Source organism: Drosophila navojoa, chromosome 3 (genome assembly GCF_054131105.1).
Source record: "Drosophila navojoa isolate 15081-1374.11 chromosome 3, UAZ_NAV_1.0, whole genome shotgun sequence".
Taxonomy (NCBI): Eukaryota; Metazoa; Arthropoda; class Insecta; order Diptera; family Drosophilidae; genus Drosophila; species Drosophila navojoa.
The window spans coordinates 10,697,235-10,710,861 of record NC_142891.1 but is presented as its reverse complement, the minus strand read 5'-3'; the positions used below and the strand labels follow the sequence as shown (position 1 = coordinate 10,710,861).

At 36.0% G+C, this 13,627-nt stretch overlaps 1 protein-coding gene across 6 annotated transcripts in view; it reads right to left on the bottom strand.

Annotated features, from left to right (window-relative positions):
* Positions 1–13,627, bottom strand: part of nolo (ADAMTS-like no long nerve cord) — a 92,183-nt gene that overhangs the window by 46,543 nt on the left and 32,013 nt on the right. For all 6 annotated transcript variants that reach the window (XM_089256818.1, XM_089256813.1, XM_089256814.1 and 3 more), the window contains 4 exons: positions 7,968–8,078; positions 7,466–7,815; positions 6,000–6,174; positions 799–943 (listed from right to left, as the gene is read on the bottom strand). In XM_089256818.1, the coding sequence (XP_089112944.1) occupies positions 799–943; positions 6,000–6,174; positions 7,466–7,815; positions 7,968–8,078 (781 nt within the window). The remainder of the gene's footprint in view (positions 1–798; positions 944–5,999; positions 6,175–7,465; positions 7,816–7,967; positions 8,079–13,627) is intronic.

Sequence of the window (13,627 nt, the reverse complement as noted above, 5' to 3'; positions counted from 1 at the left end):
ACGCACACTTGTGAGCTTCTGTGAATTGAATCGGAAAACTTCTGGCTTAAGCTTTCAGCTGCTGCTGTTGCGGCTCCTGCTGTTGCTACTCCTGCTGCTGCTGCTCCTGCTGCATGCATGCAAAGCAATTTATGAACCCACACAGAGGACAGAAAACAGAAGTTAACCTTAGGCGTGGGCTACCAACAAAGTTGGATCGCAGGCTAATCGACAAACTTTAGTTGCAAATATATTATTTCGACAGCACTATTAATCATGCCTCTATACATTGTAGTTGTATGATAGTAGAGCAAAAAGAAAAATTTAACAAAAAGAGAGTAAAAACTTTAAGCATTTAGACAGGAAAATTTGCTGAACAGTTTTTTTTCCTTTCTCTCCATTTTTTCTCTGTTGCTTCAACAAGGGGCACGAAGACAGCGCGCAACTGCCACTCGATTGCCATGCAAACATTCAATCGAAACAAATTCCAATTCAATGAAAATAAATGAGCACGACAAATAGCACACACACACACACTTACTACACTCACTCACACACATACAAGTGGGGGGCACACGTAAAAAATTTGACAGCATTTTTCGCGTAAGGGAAAAGATTACAAACGGCGGCAAGGCACGCCAATGCCTGCGGCAATGTTCTTGACATATTCCACTTGTTTATTTACACTAGAGACTAGCCGACTGGCAGCAGCTCCCGAACCAGTGGCACAACTACATAAGTACATGCATAAGGACCCAAAGACATAAGGACGATGAGGCCTGTGGATTGGGGATTGAGCACTAAGGTCTAAGGACTTACCGCCGCCGCAGGTGACGGAACATTGCGACATCGCCGACATCTCCCAATAATAGAGCGGTTGCGAACAGGAGTTGCCATCGCCTCCGCAAACGCCGCAGCCGTCAATTTTCTTCGTTGAGCCTATTTTCAAATCGCAGCCAACGCGCTGAAAAGAGAAGCACAGAACCAAATAAATATCTCTAGATATGTATATTTGTGTATATGTATTAAAGCGAGCAGTCTGATAAAAGAACAGTCGAAAATGTGGCGGAATAGTTGGCTAAGTATTGGCGAAGCCCAAATACCCTTACATATATATTTCATGTATATTTAGTTCAATTATTATAAATTATAATTTTTATATAATATTTATATATACTTTTAAATTTATCAGATCAATTATTTCTATATTTAAAAAATTATAATTTTTATATAATATATTTATATATACTTTTAAATTTATGTTTCTCATATAATTGAATTTTCAACTCCAATTTTTAAAGAATTTTTACAACTACAGCTATACAAATTCTTAAAAAAATGTATCTAAAAAAATAAATAAATAGATGTTAAATATATACATGTAATATAAATTCAATTTATATTTCTCATATTATTGAATTCTTAACTCATCTTTTTCAAGTCTGTTTCAACTATTCCTAACGATATAAGCTAGCTATACGAATTTGTTATCATAGACAACGCTTATCAAAAATTTACTAAAGAAGTCAAATAACTTCCGTATATGACTTACAAACATACAGCTAATATGTCTGTCTCTCTATGTAAATATAAATAACATTTTCTCAGCTGCCTCAGTTTTTATTTTATTAACATAAAACTCATTTTCCTCAACACGCCACGCAGGCATTACCAAAAATCCAACTACCCTAGTATTTATAGTGTATGCAAACGATAGAAGAACAAATAAAAAATGCTACGTAAATAAGTGTAAATCAACTGTTAGCGGTATCATAACGTAACCTATTGGCAAACAAGAACACACACACATACACACATACAAAGTAATGCACACGCACACACACTGTAGCAACAGTAATAAATAAAATATGGAAATCAATGAGAATTCGTTGCATAAGCCCAGGCACAGGCCGACACACACACACACACACGCACACTTGTATCTACTTATGATGTATTTGCCAAGATATGTGTGCGTGTGTGTGGGTATGTATAACTGTATACTGCTACAATGTATTTGTGATTGATATGCAGCTGGTGCCTCATGGCACTCATGGCTACACAGTTGTCAGGCTGCGTATTGCTCACTGCCGAAGGAATATTATTTAAGGAATTGCTTTAGATGTTTGACAAGTGGAAGCCATCGACGAGATTAGTTAGCGTATGCTAATTGGTATAAATAGAGAGATATGTATAAAGAATATATACACAAAACTATACTATACATATGTATATTTAATATTTTTATATTTCATATTTGTTTTGTGGAATTAAATGAAATTACTTCAACTGATTGAAATAGTTGGTATATGGCAAATATTATTGTATATATATATAATATTTCAATTATTAAATCTGCATAGTTGTTAAAAAACAAATATTAGTACATGTATAAAATAAAGTGTTTTCTTCGCCTTAATTTAGTCTTGCTTACTATTATTATCAAATATTCGCTCAAGTTAAAATCATGTTTTCATATGTAAAATCAAAATGTGAATTTGCTTTAATGTAATCAAATATGCAGAGAATTTATCTAGGCAAACAATTTAGTAAATGCTAATTAATTAGAATACATTTGAGAAGCTTATTGCAATAATTTGTTTAGATATTGTTGTGCTATATAAAGTTACTAAAGCTCGTACAGCAAGTGGAACTAAATTGTACAAATGCATGACATTCTCATTTCTGTTAGAAATTCATAAATAATATTTAATTACCAGCAGCTTTGTTGAAACTGGTTCTAATTAATTTTGGAAATCAAATGTGAATGCAAATATGTATATATAGTCAAATTATGAAGCGTATTTATATACATATGTATATGTGTATTTCCCAAAGAAGCTGTTGAATATTAAATAAGCATCTAGTCAACCTCCCTTAACTTTTGATACCCATCTCTAGGTAGCGTGAGATACGGGTATTATAAACGAATTTTTAGAGATCATAATGATAATAATTTATTGTCTCTATACGGAAAAAAAATATACAAATATATATAATACATATTCCTGCCTTTGGCATATTTATAATAATTTTTAATATATAATTTTCTTTTAAAAATGTTTATTTAAATGTTAATATTTACTTCCAAAAACTTGCATTATTATCTATATTTATTTTATTTTTTATTAATTTATTTATTTATTTATTTTATTTTTTATTTTATATTTTTGAAAAAAGTCATGATAGTTTTTTTACAAGCCCATTTCAAAACATTTTTATAACTATTTCTATAAATATCACACTCACATAGCTATTACGATTTCTTCGATTTCAGATACTTGAACCAATTTATGGTCATTTCTACTCCAAATTATAGCATTATCTTTAATTATCAATAGTTTTCTTGAATGACTAAGCTGTCTATGATAATTTATTAAAGACGAATTTATAAAGATTAATCAAATTATATAGGATGATTAGGCGGGAATATCTCGATTTCTTCTATCGCATTTATTCATAGAAATTCATGGATGTTAATTTAACCAATTTTCTTCAACATTTAAGCTTTTATGAATTCCTAGAAATCAACCAGAAATAGCAAGAAATATTCTATCTAGAATTTATGTGAATATAATTCATAAGAATTTATTTATTTGTTTCTTCTGCTAGCCTTCACTAAGATATTAACCCAAATATCTCACAATTTATTTTGACAGTGTCCTTTAGTGTTTCAGTAATTTAGCATTTGGAACAGCCAAATGACAGATGGCCATTTGAAAATTAATCCAGTGTTCTCTTAACGCCAAATGTGTTGGATTTTAACCCATGTCAAGATCTCGCCTTCTCTCTCTATCTGATACTCTATCGCTCTCTACTAGCAGAGAAGAAATGTATTGCGGTTATTGCTCTGTTTCAATGTGTTTATCTGTATATGAACATTTATGCATGGGTGTGTGTGTGTGTGTGTATGTGTATCTGGTTTTTTGATTTTAGGTCTCAACCACAAGCCCAACTGAGCTGGTGAGAAATAAGCCCGCGGGCCGCATTAAAACCCACAAAACTGGCAACTTGCTATTTGATTTATTTGCAACGGATACAGATATAAACATACAAATATATAAATATATACATATATATATGTATACTCATATATGTATATACATATAGAGCTGCTACGGCTGCTGCTGCTGCAACATCTACTTGGCCGCCCAACTCGTGGCAGACAAATAAAACACAATGTAAACCACATGACATATTGGCGTTTATTACAACAAATTGGGGTGACGATTTGGCGGCATTACAAAGGCAGCAAGAGCTCCAAACTAGGCGAAAAGTCGGATAAGGCGCGACACCCACACACACACACACACACACGAATACACACAACTGCACTCGAAACAAATTGAACTGAAACTCAAACAAACCACGGGTAGCTAGGGCAAGCACAAGAGAAACACAGGGTAAGCCGAAGAGAGGGGAGTGGGCGAATGAGGAGGGGGTTTGAGGGTTTTGGGGTCTCGCAGCTGTGCCCACGTTTTCTTCATATTGTTGCTGTTGTTGTTTTTGTTAGTGTTGTTTTTTGCTGCTGTCGCCAACTTCGTTTGACATTATTGTAGTTGTAAGCCTGCCAAACTGCGGACGCACATTTTACACACGAGGGCTGCCACAGAAGTGGAGCATTCAAATAAAATTTGAGTAAGAGCTAGAGTTAGATTTGGCAAGGCTAAGGTAGACATTTACAACCTTAGCATTAAAAAAAAAATATATATTTAAAAAGTAATAAGAAATTTAAATTTAAAATTAATAATCGTTAAATTAATATTTTAAAAAATATATATGTATGTATGTATAACTTAAGCTAATATGCTGGCCAACAAAACATTTTTTAAGTGGTAAAAAAAATTATATAAAAGCAAGTTAAAAAAAATAAAATGACTAAAAATAAACTCTTTGAAAAATATAAAAAAAATATATATATAAAAATATTTTTTATAATAGTACAATAGTACATTGTACATGTACATTTTTGTAGTTAGTATTATCCAATTCAGTTTCAGTTATATTACTTTTTTTATTATTTGCAATTAAACATTTTTGTTTCATTATTATTTTCTATAATTTTTAGTACTTGTAAAACACTCATTTTTTTTTTAAATTACCATTAAATTTATTTATTTATTTATTTTTTTTTTTTTCAAATAATATTTAATAAATAAATTTACAAACATATTCTGCTTGATCCACAAAAAAAAATGACTCACTGAATTTATACAATCCAGATAAAATCCCATTTTCATTTACATTTAAATTAGCATTTCATGAATCACACTCTATATTCAACCTACTTTCCCAGCAAATCGACAAACTTATCTGACACCTCTCCCATATCTCATGTCAGCATTGCATAGCATACTTTGTAGCGCGCGGGCTTCATTCCTGCGTCAACGAGTGAGTTTCGTAAAGTGGTAGCCAGGGGGTAGAGGCTGGCAGGCGGGCAGGCAGGGAGCCCAGCAGCAAGCAGCACGCTTTATTGGCATTTCAATAGTTGGCCTTTGACGCTGAAGTGGCAGCCCTTGCCGCCGCCTTCACTTATATGTATATCAAACTCCGTCAGATCGGCCAACCAGGCCGCCGTCCCACATTATGATTTATTTATGTTCACGTTCATAATGATACAAAGGCGCTTGCGTTATGCAATCTGCATATATATGCATACGTAAGTACGTATTACATGGGCCGGGCCGGTAAGCTGCAGTGCCTTTTGTTTTTGTCATGCTCACGAGCCACGACCACGGACACGCCCACACGCTCAGGCAGCCCACTTGCCTACCTGCCCACCTGCCCACCTGCCCATCTGCGCTGACAACATTGACGTAATTTATCATCTTTTCGTTTTGGAGCGCACAGGAAGGAAGGAAGCTAACAAGGCTCACACGCACACACCTCCATATCGTTGGCTAAACATTATGATTACATCGATAGACCATATTTATATGCAGGACAAGGAGAAGGAGAAGCTGAAGCAGCAGCAGCAGCAGCAAAAGAAGAAGAAGCAGAAGTAGGAGATGAAGACTCACCTGACATTTGCCCTGAATGCACATATCTAAACTCCCAGAGCGACAGCGCGTGCCATCCTGCACCCGCGCCGACAGCTGAACAATGACGCTCTGCTCATCGTAATGCTCCGATTCCTCGGCATTAGCCGCGCCCGATTCCGGTGAGATGTCCTCCGTGAGATGAGCCGGGTGTCCCCTGATTGGAATCGAGAAAGCATTGAGTTAAAAAGGGTTATTAAGGTTTGATCGATGATTATGATTGGCTGGCTTAGAGATTGGCTTATGGCTTGATAGTTCGCTTGGAAGCTGAACTCTTTGATAAAGATTTATCTGAGTTATTACAATTCCCCAAATTTGAGGGAAACACGCAATTAAGTTTTTTTTCAGCTGCTGATTCACATAAAATATTTCAAATGGGTTTCTTAGCTCAGCTTTCTTTCCTATTTGCAATTTTTTAATTCCCTTAACCATTTTATTAGCTGTATTCAGTTTTTATCTAACGAGATCCTTTTGGCCAAAACCCACTTCATTTGCAACTAAATTGCAGAATTTTGACGCTTAGCAAATGATTTATATAGCCCGCATGTGTCTGCTATATGTAAATGGCCAGGCGAACCGTAGCTAAGCGAGTCGCTGCAAAGCGAAATATGAAATCTAACCCAAATGGATTAACCACAAAAGCGGCTACCGCAAAAGCCACAGAAAAAAACACTGCGCCACGACTGCCACTAATTTAAGCCACAAATACAAATGAAGCTATAAAAAAAGAGTAGAGTAGAAGATAGAAAAAAGCGAGGAGGAAATGTGAGAACAAACTAGACTTATTAGATACCCTATATACTAAAAATGCTGTGGAAGAATAAAAAAAAGTGTAAAGAGAGAAGGACAGACAGAGAGAACGTGAAAGAGAGAGAGAAAAAAGAGAGAATGAGAGAAAAAAAGAAGGAGAGAGAGGCATAGAGAGTGAGATACAGAAAAAGAAAGAGAAGGAGACAGGGACAAAGATATAGGGAGATACAGAAAGAGAAAGAGAGGAATATAGAGAGGAAAAGAGCACAGTTTTATATTTGGTTAATCTTATGTATGAGAGGAAAAGCAAAGTTTTCATAATAAGGAAATATGATTCAGAAAAGTTAATCTGTAAGATTCCGTATGATAAAATCCTATAAAATCTTTTATGAAAATGCTTTATTAAAAAATTATTGTTATTATTTTGATATAAATGCAACCAGAACTTAGCTCGGAAAACAATCTACAACAATTTTAATCTTATTCTTCTTTCTAATAGAGTATAGACTACAGCCAACAGCTGAATATGGGCAGTCGCTGTTGCAGCACTCAACGCTAGCCATGATGAATAATGAGTGGACAGCGCTGTACCACAGCAGCTGGGTCATCTGGCCACTTTGGCCACTTTGGCCACTTTGGCCACTTTGGCCCATAAGCGCATCGCTGTCGACTTTATTTTAGTATGCAACACAACTCACCTGCATGTGAGGGCACAGGGCTCGACATAATCATAGTGAGGCGTCCACTTGTATAGGGTGCCGTCGTAGGGAACGTCATTGTAGGCGGCGCACTGGTTCGCACGGAAGTCCTGCTGCTCGGGACACGGCTGCATGTTGCAGATGCGATAGCGAGCGCTCTCGCCGCGACAGGTGCCGGTTGTGCTGCAGCGACGTATTTGCTGCATGATGCCGCCATCGCAGGTGCGCGAACATGTTGACCATTCCGACCAGCCGGACCATTGGCCAGAGCCAGAGCCAGAGCCAGACCCAGAGCCGGAGCTGGAGCCTGCGCCACCCGTTGATCCGGCGCCCTTTGAACGCTTCTGTTGCTGCAATTGTAGGATAAGGATTTGCTTATTGAACTTTGCTAATTGAAATGCCAAACGTTTGCATATGCTACTGTATGGGTGTGTATGTATGTGTGAGTGTGTGTGTGGCTGAAAGTGTGAGCTAGATTGAGATTAGCGAATTTTGTACTCACTTCCAGCTCATTTTCCAAATCGGATGCTGTGTTCCATGTGTCGTCAAACGCTTGACTTGCATTCAATTTCTTTGCCCAGGCGGCATGTGAAACTAACAGGCAGAAGCTCGTCTGAAATGAAGAAGGAAAATTCAATAAATGTTAAAGGTCAATTAATAAAAATATTTGTTATTGTATGGAAGCTTTACTAATTGTTTATTGATTTATTTTGTTAGCAGTTGAGCTGGATTCATTAATTATTTACAAAGAGACTTGAAGTAAGGAAAAAACAAAAAATGCTTTGTTATGCAACCTAAGCTATTTTAGCTGAATTATTTATTGCCCTTGGAAAAACAAATTTGTAAATATTAAATAATTCTTAATAGATAATCCTTTAAATGTTTACCTTAGGAATTTTTTTTTTTTATATATAAGAAAAAATTCTCAAATAAGATTAAAACTAAGAGGCTTCAGAAATTATGGAAAATATTTTCACATAATTCCTAGTAAAATATTAAGTCTTTATATACACAACGTGATAAGCACGTAGCCTAAGCTTCATATGGAAATGGAATAAGAGTGGGGGAACTTTAATCCTAGGACAAGAAATAATGCTTCTAAATCCACCTGACTTGCTTGGCATTGCCAAGTGAGAGAGATGACGTTTATATTTGTAAGAGATTTAACCATTTATTTTTATTTCCATTTTTTTTCTTTTTTCGTCAGCAGCAACGTACGCGGCTTTTACGTTAGTCACGTTAACAATTTGCATTTTGGCCGGGGATTTTGGTTTTTATATCGACAGCGCATTAACCTTTAGGACACGCGTCACGTATGCCCCACGGGCATTGAAAACAATCTCGACTGGCGTGTCAAGGGTTATGCCACACGAACGAAGGCGTTTAGAGGGGCGTGGATCCAGTCGTATGTCGTGTATCTTCCGCTGCTGGTGCTGCTGCTGCTACTAGTTCTTTTCGTGCTGCTGCTTAATGGCGTGTCGTATGCCACGTGCCCACGCCTTTTTTTCCCAGCCAACAACACGTAATCGGGTTTCAACTGGGTTAAGCGTTTTACTAAAATAGACTACCCCACAAGAGCAGACAGTTAGCTAAGTATTTATGTGCTAAATCTCTTTCGCTCTTATGGCTAAGTACGGCAGACTTAAGTGAACGACTTTGTTTTCTTTTTTTTTTTCCTGCAAGATTTATTTGCCTTCTTGGCCCACCTCGAAAATTGAACAGAAGATATTAAGATACAATTTTGTAGCACACAATTCCTTCACTAAATAAATTTGTTTTAATTGCAGAATTTGTTGAAGACGCTTTTGGTATTTTTCTTTTAGTTCTGCGCCACCGAAAAATACCCTATAAAAATAGTTTTAGTAGAACTCCAGCTGTAAATCTAAAATAAATTTTTTCTATATATTTACATAATTGTATTTTTATTTTGAATTATTTGTTTCTTATTGTTTTATTAATAAAATTAATTATTTATGGTTTCTTTTTTATTATTTTTTTGCTTTATTGATTGATTATAAATTTTACTTTTACCTGTACTTTAATTTATTATTTGATTTTGGAATTTTTAAATTCTTATTGAAAATGAATACAAATTATTTATTTATTTTATTTGTCTCTTCTTTTTTGTTTTATGCAAATAAATGTATTTGTTTTATTATTTATTAATGTCTATGTAAAACTTTTTAATTCTTTTTTTAGTATACTTTTTTATTATGATATTTTTTATTAATACATTGTTTTATTTTCTCTATCATTTTGTTAAGTTCATATACTTGCTTAATGTAATTTTTTAAAAGAGGTATTTTTTTTTATATCATTTTCGGTTGTTATTTTTTTTCTATTTTCATTAATTTAACATTAAATTCAATCAATTTTACGCAAAATGCTGCATATCTAATATTCTAATATTCTCGATACTTTGATGTTTCATTAATTGTAATCCACAATCCACAAATAAATATTAATTACCTAATATATTAATGTTCGCCTAAATCACTTTGAAATCAGTTTCCAGCAATTAAGCAACTTTCAGCCTTCATAATAACTGTGACTTCCCAAAAGCAGACTTAACAGCTTGTTTAAGCCAAGGCCTAACACGCCAACACACACACACACATGGACAGCTACAACAGCAGCAGCATCTGATGCTGTGATCCTCTTGTTCAGGACATCAGGCAATAAACAGCCGACATATGAAAGGCTAATCTTAAAGGCAAATCAATGGCAAATGGACCACAGCCGCAGCCAAGGCAAAAGCAAATGAACAGCCGCGTACACGTACACACACACACACACACACACACACACACACATTTACACAGCACGCACACACATGTATAGACTACATAAATAGTCTACTGCATGAAACATGATCCTACTATGCCGAGCTTTATGCACCGTTCCACAACGAATCGTAGCTTAAGACAAAAACCATTTTATAGCAGTTTAGCTGAGAATATGTAAAAAGCCAACACGCAGAGAGAGAGACAGAGAGAGGGAGAGAGAAAGGGAGAGTGAAATGTAGGAACTGACAGCAAGATGAAATGTCTGATAAAGCAAGTGTAGTGCAATAAAGGCTGTAAAAGAAACACACACACACATAGACACACATGAGTGTGTTTGCCTTTGCACACAGACGGCAACTGAAGCAAACTCTTAGCAAAATCGGCGTAAAATCTCATATGTCCATCCATGCGGTTACAAAAGCTACTAAATTACTATTTAAGTATCTATTACCACGTTTCAAGTGTCTGAGGTCCGGCTCCTAGCCAAACTCTGGCCCTGTCCCCTTAATGGAAATGCCCAGCTAACAGCCCTGACGACCGACCCTAAAGCAAACATTAGAAAAACAAATAACAAATAACTAAAGAGTGTATGCCCAGACCCCAAGACCCCAGACCCCAGACCCCTGGCCCCTTGAGTCGTGTGACTGCCTAGCTGTCTACCCAGGTGTATGGGTACGTACAGGAAGTCCTGTGGGGAGGAGGTTGCCTGGCAGTCGATTATTGTAGAGGTTGCTTACAGTAGGCACATCTATGAGCCTACTGAATTGTAAGAGGAAAAAAACATTAGCAAACAGCATTGGACAGGCACATTTTATGCGAATCCGGTAATTATTTATTTATGAGTTGAAGCAGTTTCAATAACTCACTTTGCCTTAGCTACGACCAACCAGAGCCGAAGCTTCTCCTGACTGCCTTGAACATACGTCAAATGTCGAGCCGAGTCTATATAAATACATATGTAAGTGTGTGTGTGTGTGTGTGTGTGTGTGCGCGCGTGTGCTCCGAGTACTCAGCGTCATCATCATGACAGGATGTCGTTGTAGGTAGTTAGTTAATGTGCACAGTGGTGCGAAAATTATGAATTTGTTTCAGCTTTTCAGCTGAAAGGTTAATGGGTAATACGTTATGCTTAATGGTTTTTGTTTAATGCTAAAAACCAGTTAAAGCGGAGTGAGAACGGGAGCATGAAGCCGAGCGAGCATGAGAAATGGTCTGTTATTAAGAGGTCAAATAAATCATGATGCACAGTGTCTGTGCGGTTGGCAAACAGGTGAACAAAGCAAGTGCCACAAGGGTGTCAGAGGGCAGAAAATATATGCACGGCAAAAGCATTTAATTATTACATTTCTTTCTGAAGATGACTATAAATATTAAAAATATTTTAATTTTCCTTAATGCTATATATGGGCAAATCAAATTGTTGGGGCTTTCTGATATTTGCTTTATGCATACACATTTTTTAATTTAATATTAAAATGTGTTATTATTACTTTATTGCATTTTATATTGAACAATTGATGTGTTAACTAATATAAAAATATAATAAAATATAAAATATAATATAACATAAATATAAAATATAAATATAAAATATAAATATAAAATATAATTTTAATATCATATAAAAATGATTTATGAATCGTAGGTTGGACCATCTTTCTATGGACTGTATGAGAATTAATAATATTTTAACTTGAATTAATTATAATTATTATAGTATAACATTATTTAATTTTTTTTTAAGTATCGAATTCGGAAGCCTTTTTTTTAGAAATCATAAAAATAAATAAATAAAAATCAATTGATTGTCTATATTAATTATTATTAATATATTCAATAATAATATTTACAAAATATCAACTCATTAACGTATTTATTTATTAGATTGTCTACTGCATTTCAAAAGATATACGCAATCAACATATTTTATATATAATAATTTAAGGTTTTTTTTTCAAAACTATGCTAATACAATATTTCTATAAATACAGAAAAGCACATAATAACCAATAGAATATTTAAATATTATAAATGAATAAGTTGTATATATATTGGAATTGCCTTATTTATATTATAATACATTATATTGTATAAATCATTGCTTATAAATCTTATACTCAGAGATTTCTACAAATTACTAATTTCTATGCAACGTTTCACCACCGTGCAAGGCACAGTTAGATACAGTTGAGTCTATTTCTAGACTCGCAGGCGGGCGTAAATAGAGAACGGCCTAGAGCAGACGCACATAGATTCTGTTCTTGAGGCAGGCAATTTTTGCATAAAACCGGGTTAGGTCGACTCATTTAGGGATGGAAGTTTGGGGTTGGGGTTGGGACTCGGATTGCGATTGCGATGCTGCTGCGGAGTCACTCGTCAGTCAGTCACTCAGTCAGCCGGACGATTAGACAGTCAAAGGCAAGCAGCGTTCTGCCAGTTGATTGTTTCGTATTGTAACTGTGTGTATGGGTATATGAGTGTGTGTGTGTGTGTGTGTATGCGTTCAGTTGCTGGTAATGTGTCTGTTGCGTCACGTCAGTTATTTATTCAAAGCGACAGGCGGCACAAAACGTCAATGAGCAACGTTTTCTGTAAGCGCAAAGGTTGTACGCAGGCACAGGCACCGGTACAGATAGCTAGCTGGGCTGCTGTGCTGCTGTGCTGGCTGAACAACTGACTAACTGAAACAAAGGTAGACAGCGGCAACAACAACAATTGGTAAAAGCTGCGCTAAACTTTTACAAGGAGTTGCCATAGCAACAATAAGCCCTGAGACAAGAAACGAACGCGCCTCTGACATGACAAGGGATGGACGGATGGCTGGCTGGATGGATGGATGGATGGCTGGTTGACTGACTGACTGGCTCGAGTTGACTGGGGGTTTTGGGATTGAAGCTAAAGTTGGACTTGAATTGATGGTACACTTTCGCATATATATGTATATACATATGGCTAGCCGGCTGCTGCTTACCTCGATTCTCTGACTGTCTGTCTGCCTTGTCTGAGCCTGTCTATCCATTTGACTGACATTGCTCTGTCATTAATTTTCGATGGCAGCACTTAACACACATGCAGCATAGGTCAAATGTCAGTTTAGTCCTAGCATCCCTAACTGGCCGATCTAAAAATATTTATACTCGTCTATGTATGCTCATAGAACGACACGAACTGACGTCAGCAGCGTGATATAAAAATAAAATTCGCACCTCTTTGCAGCCGCACAACCCACTCACATTCATGCCCACACACACGCACACACACACAGACACCGTCTAATGCCATTTAACAGCCGTAAGTGGCCAAGGGCTTAGCCGTTGTTAACTGTTTCCGGTTTGCAGCTCGTCTCGACCTACGTCGCTTTATCGCTCCATTGCGG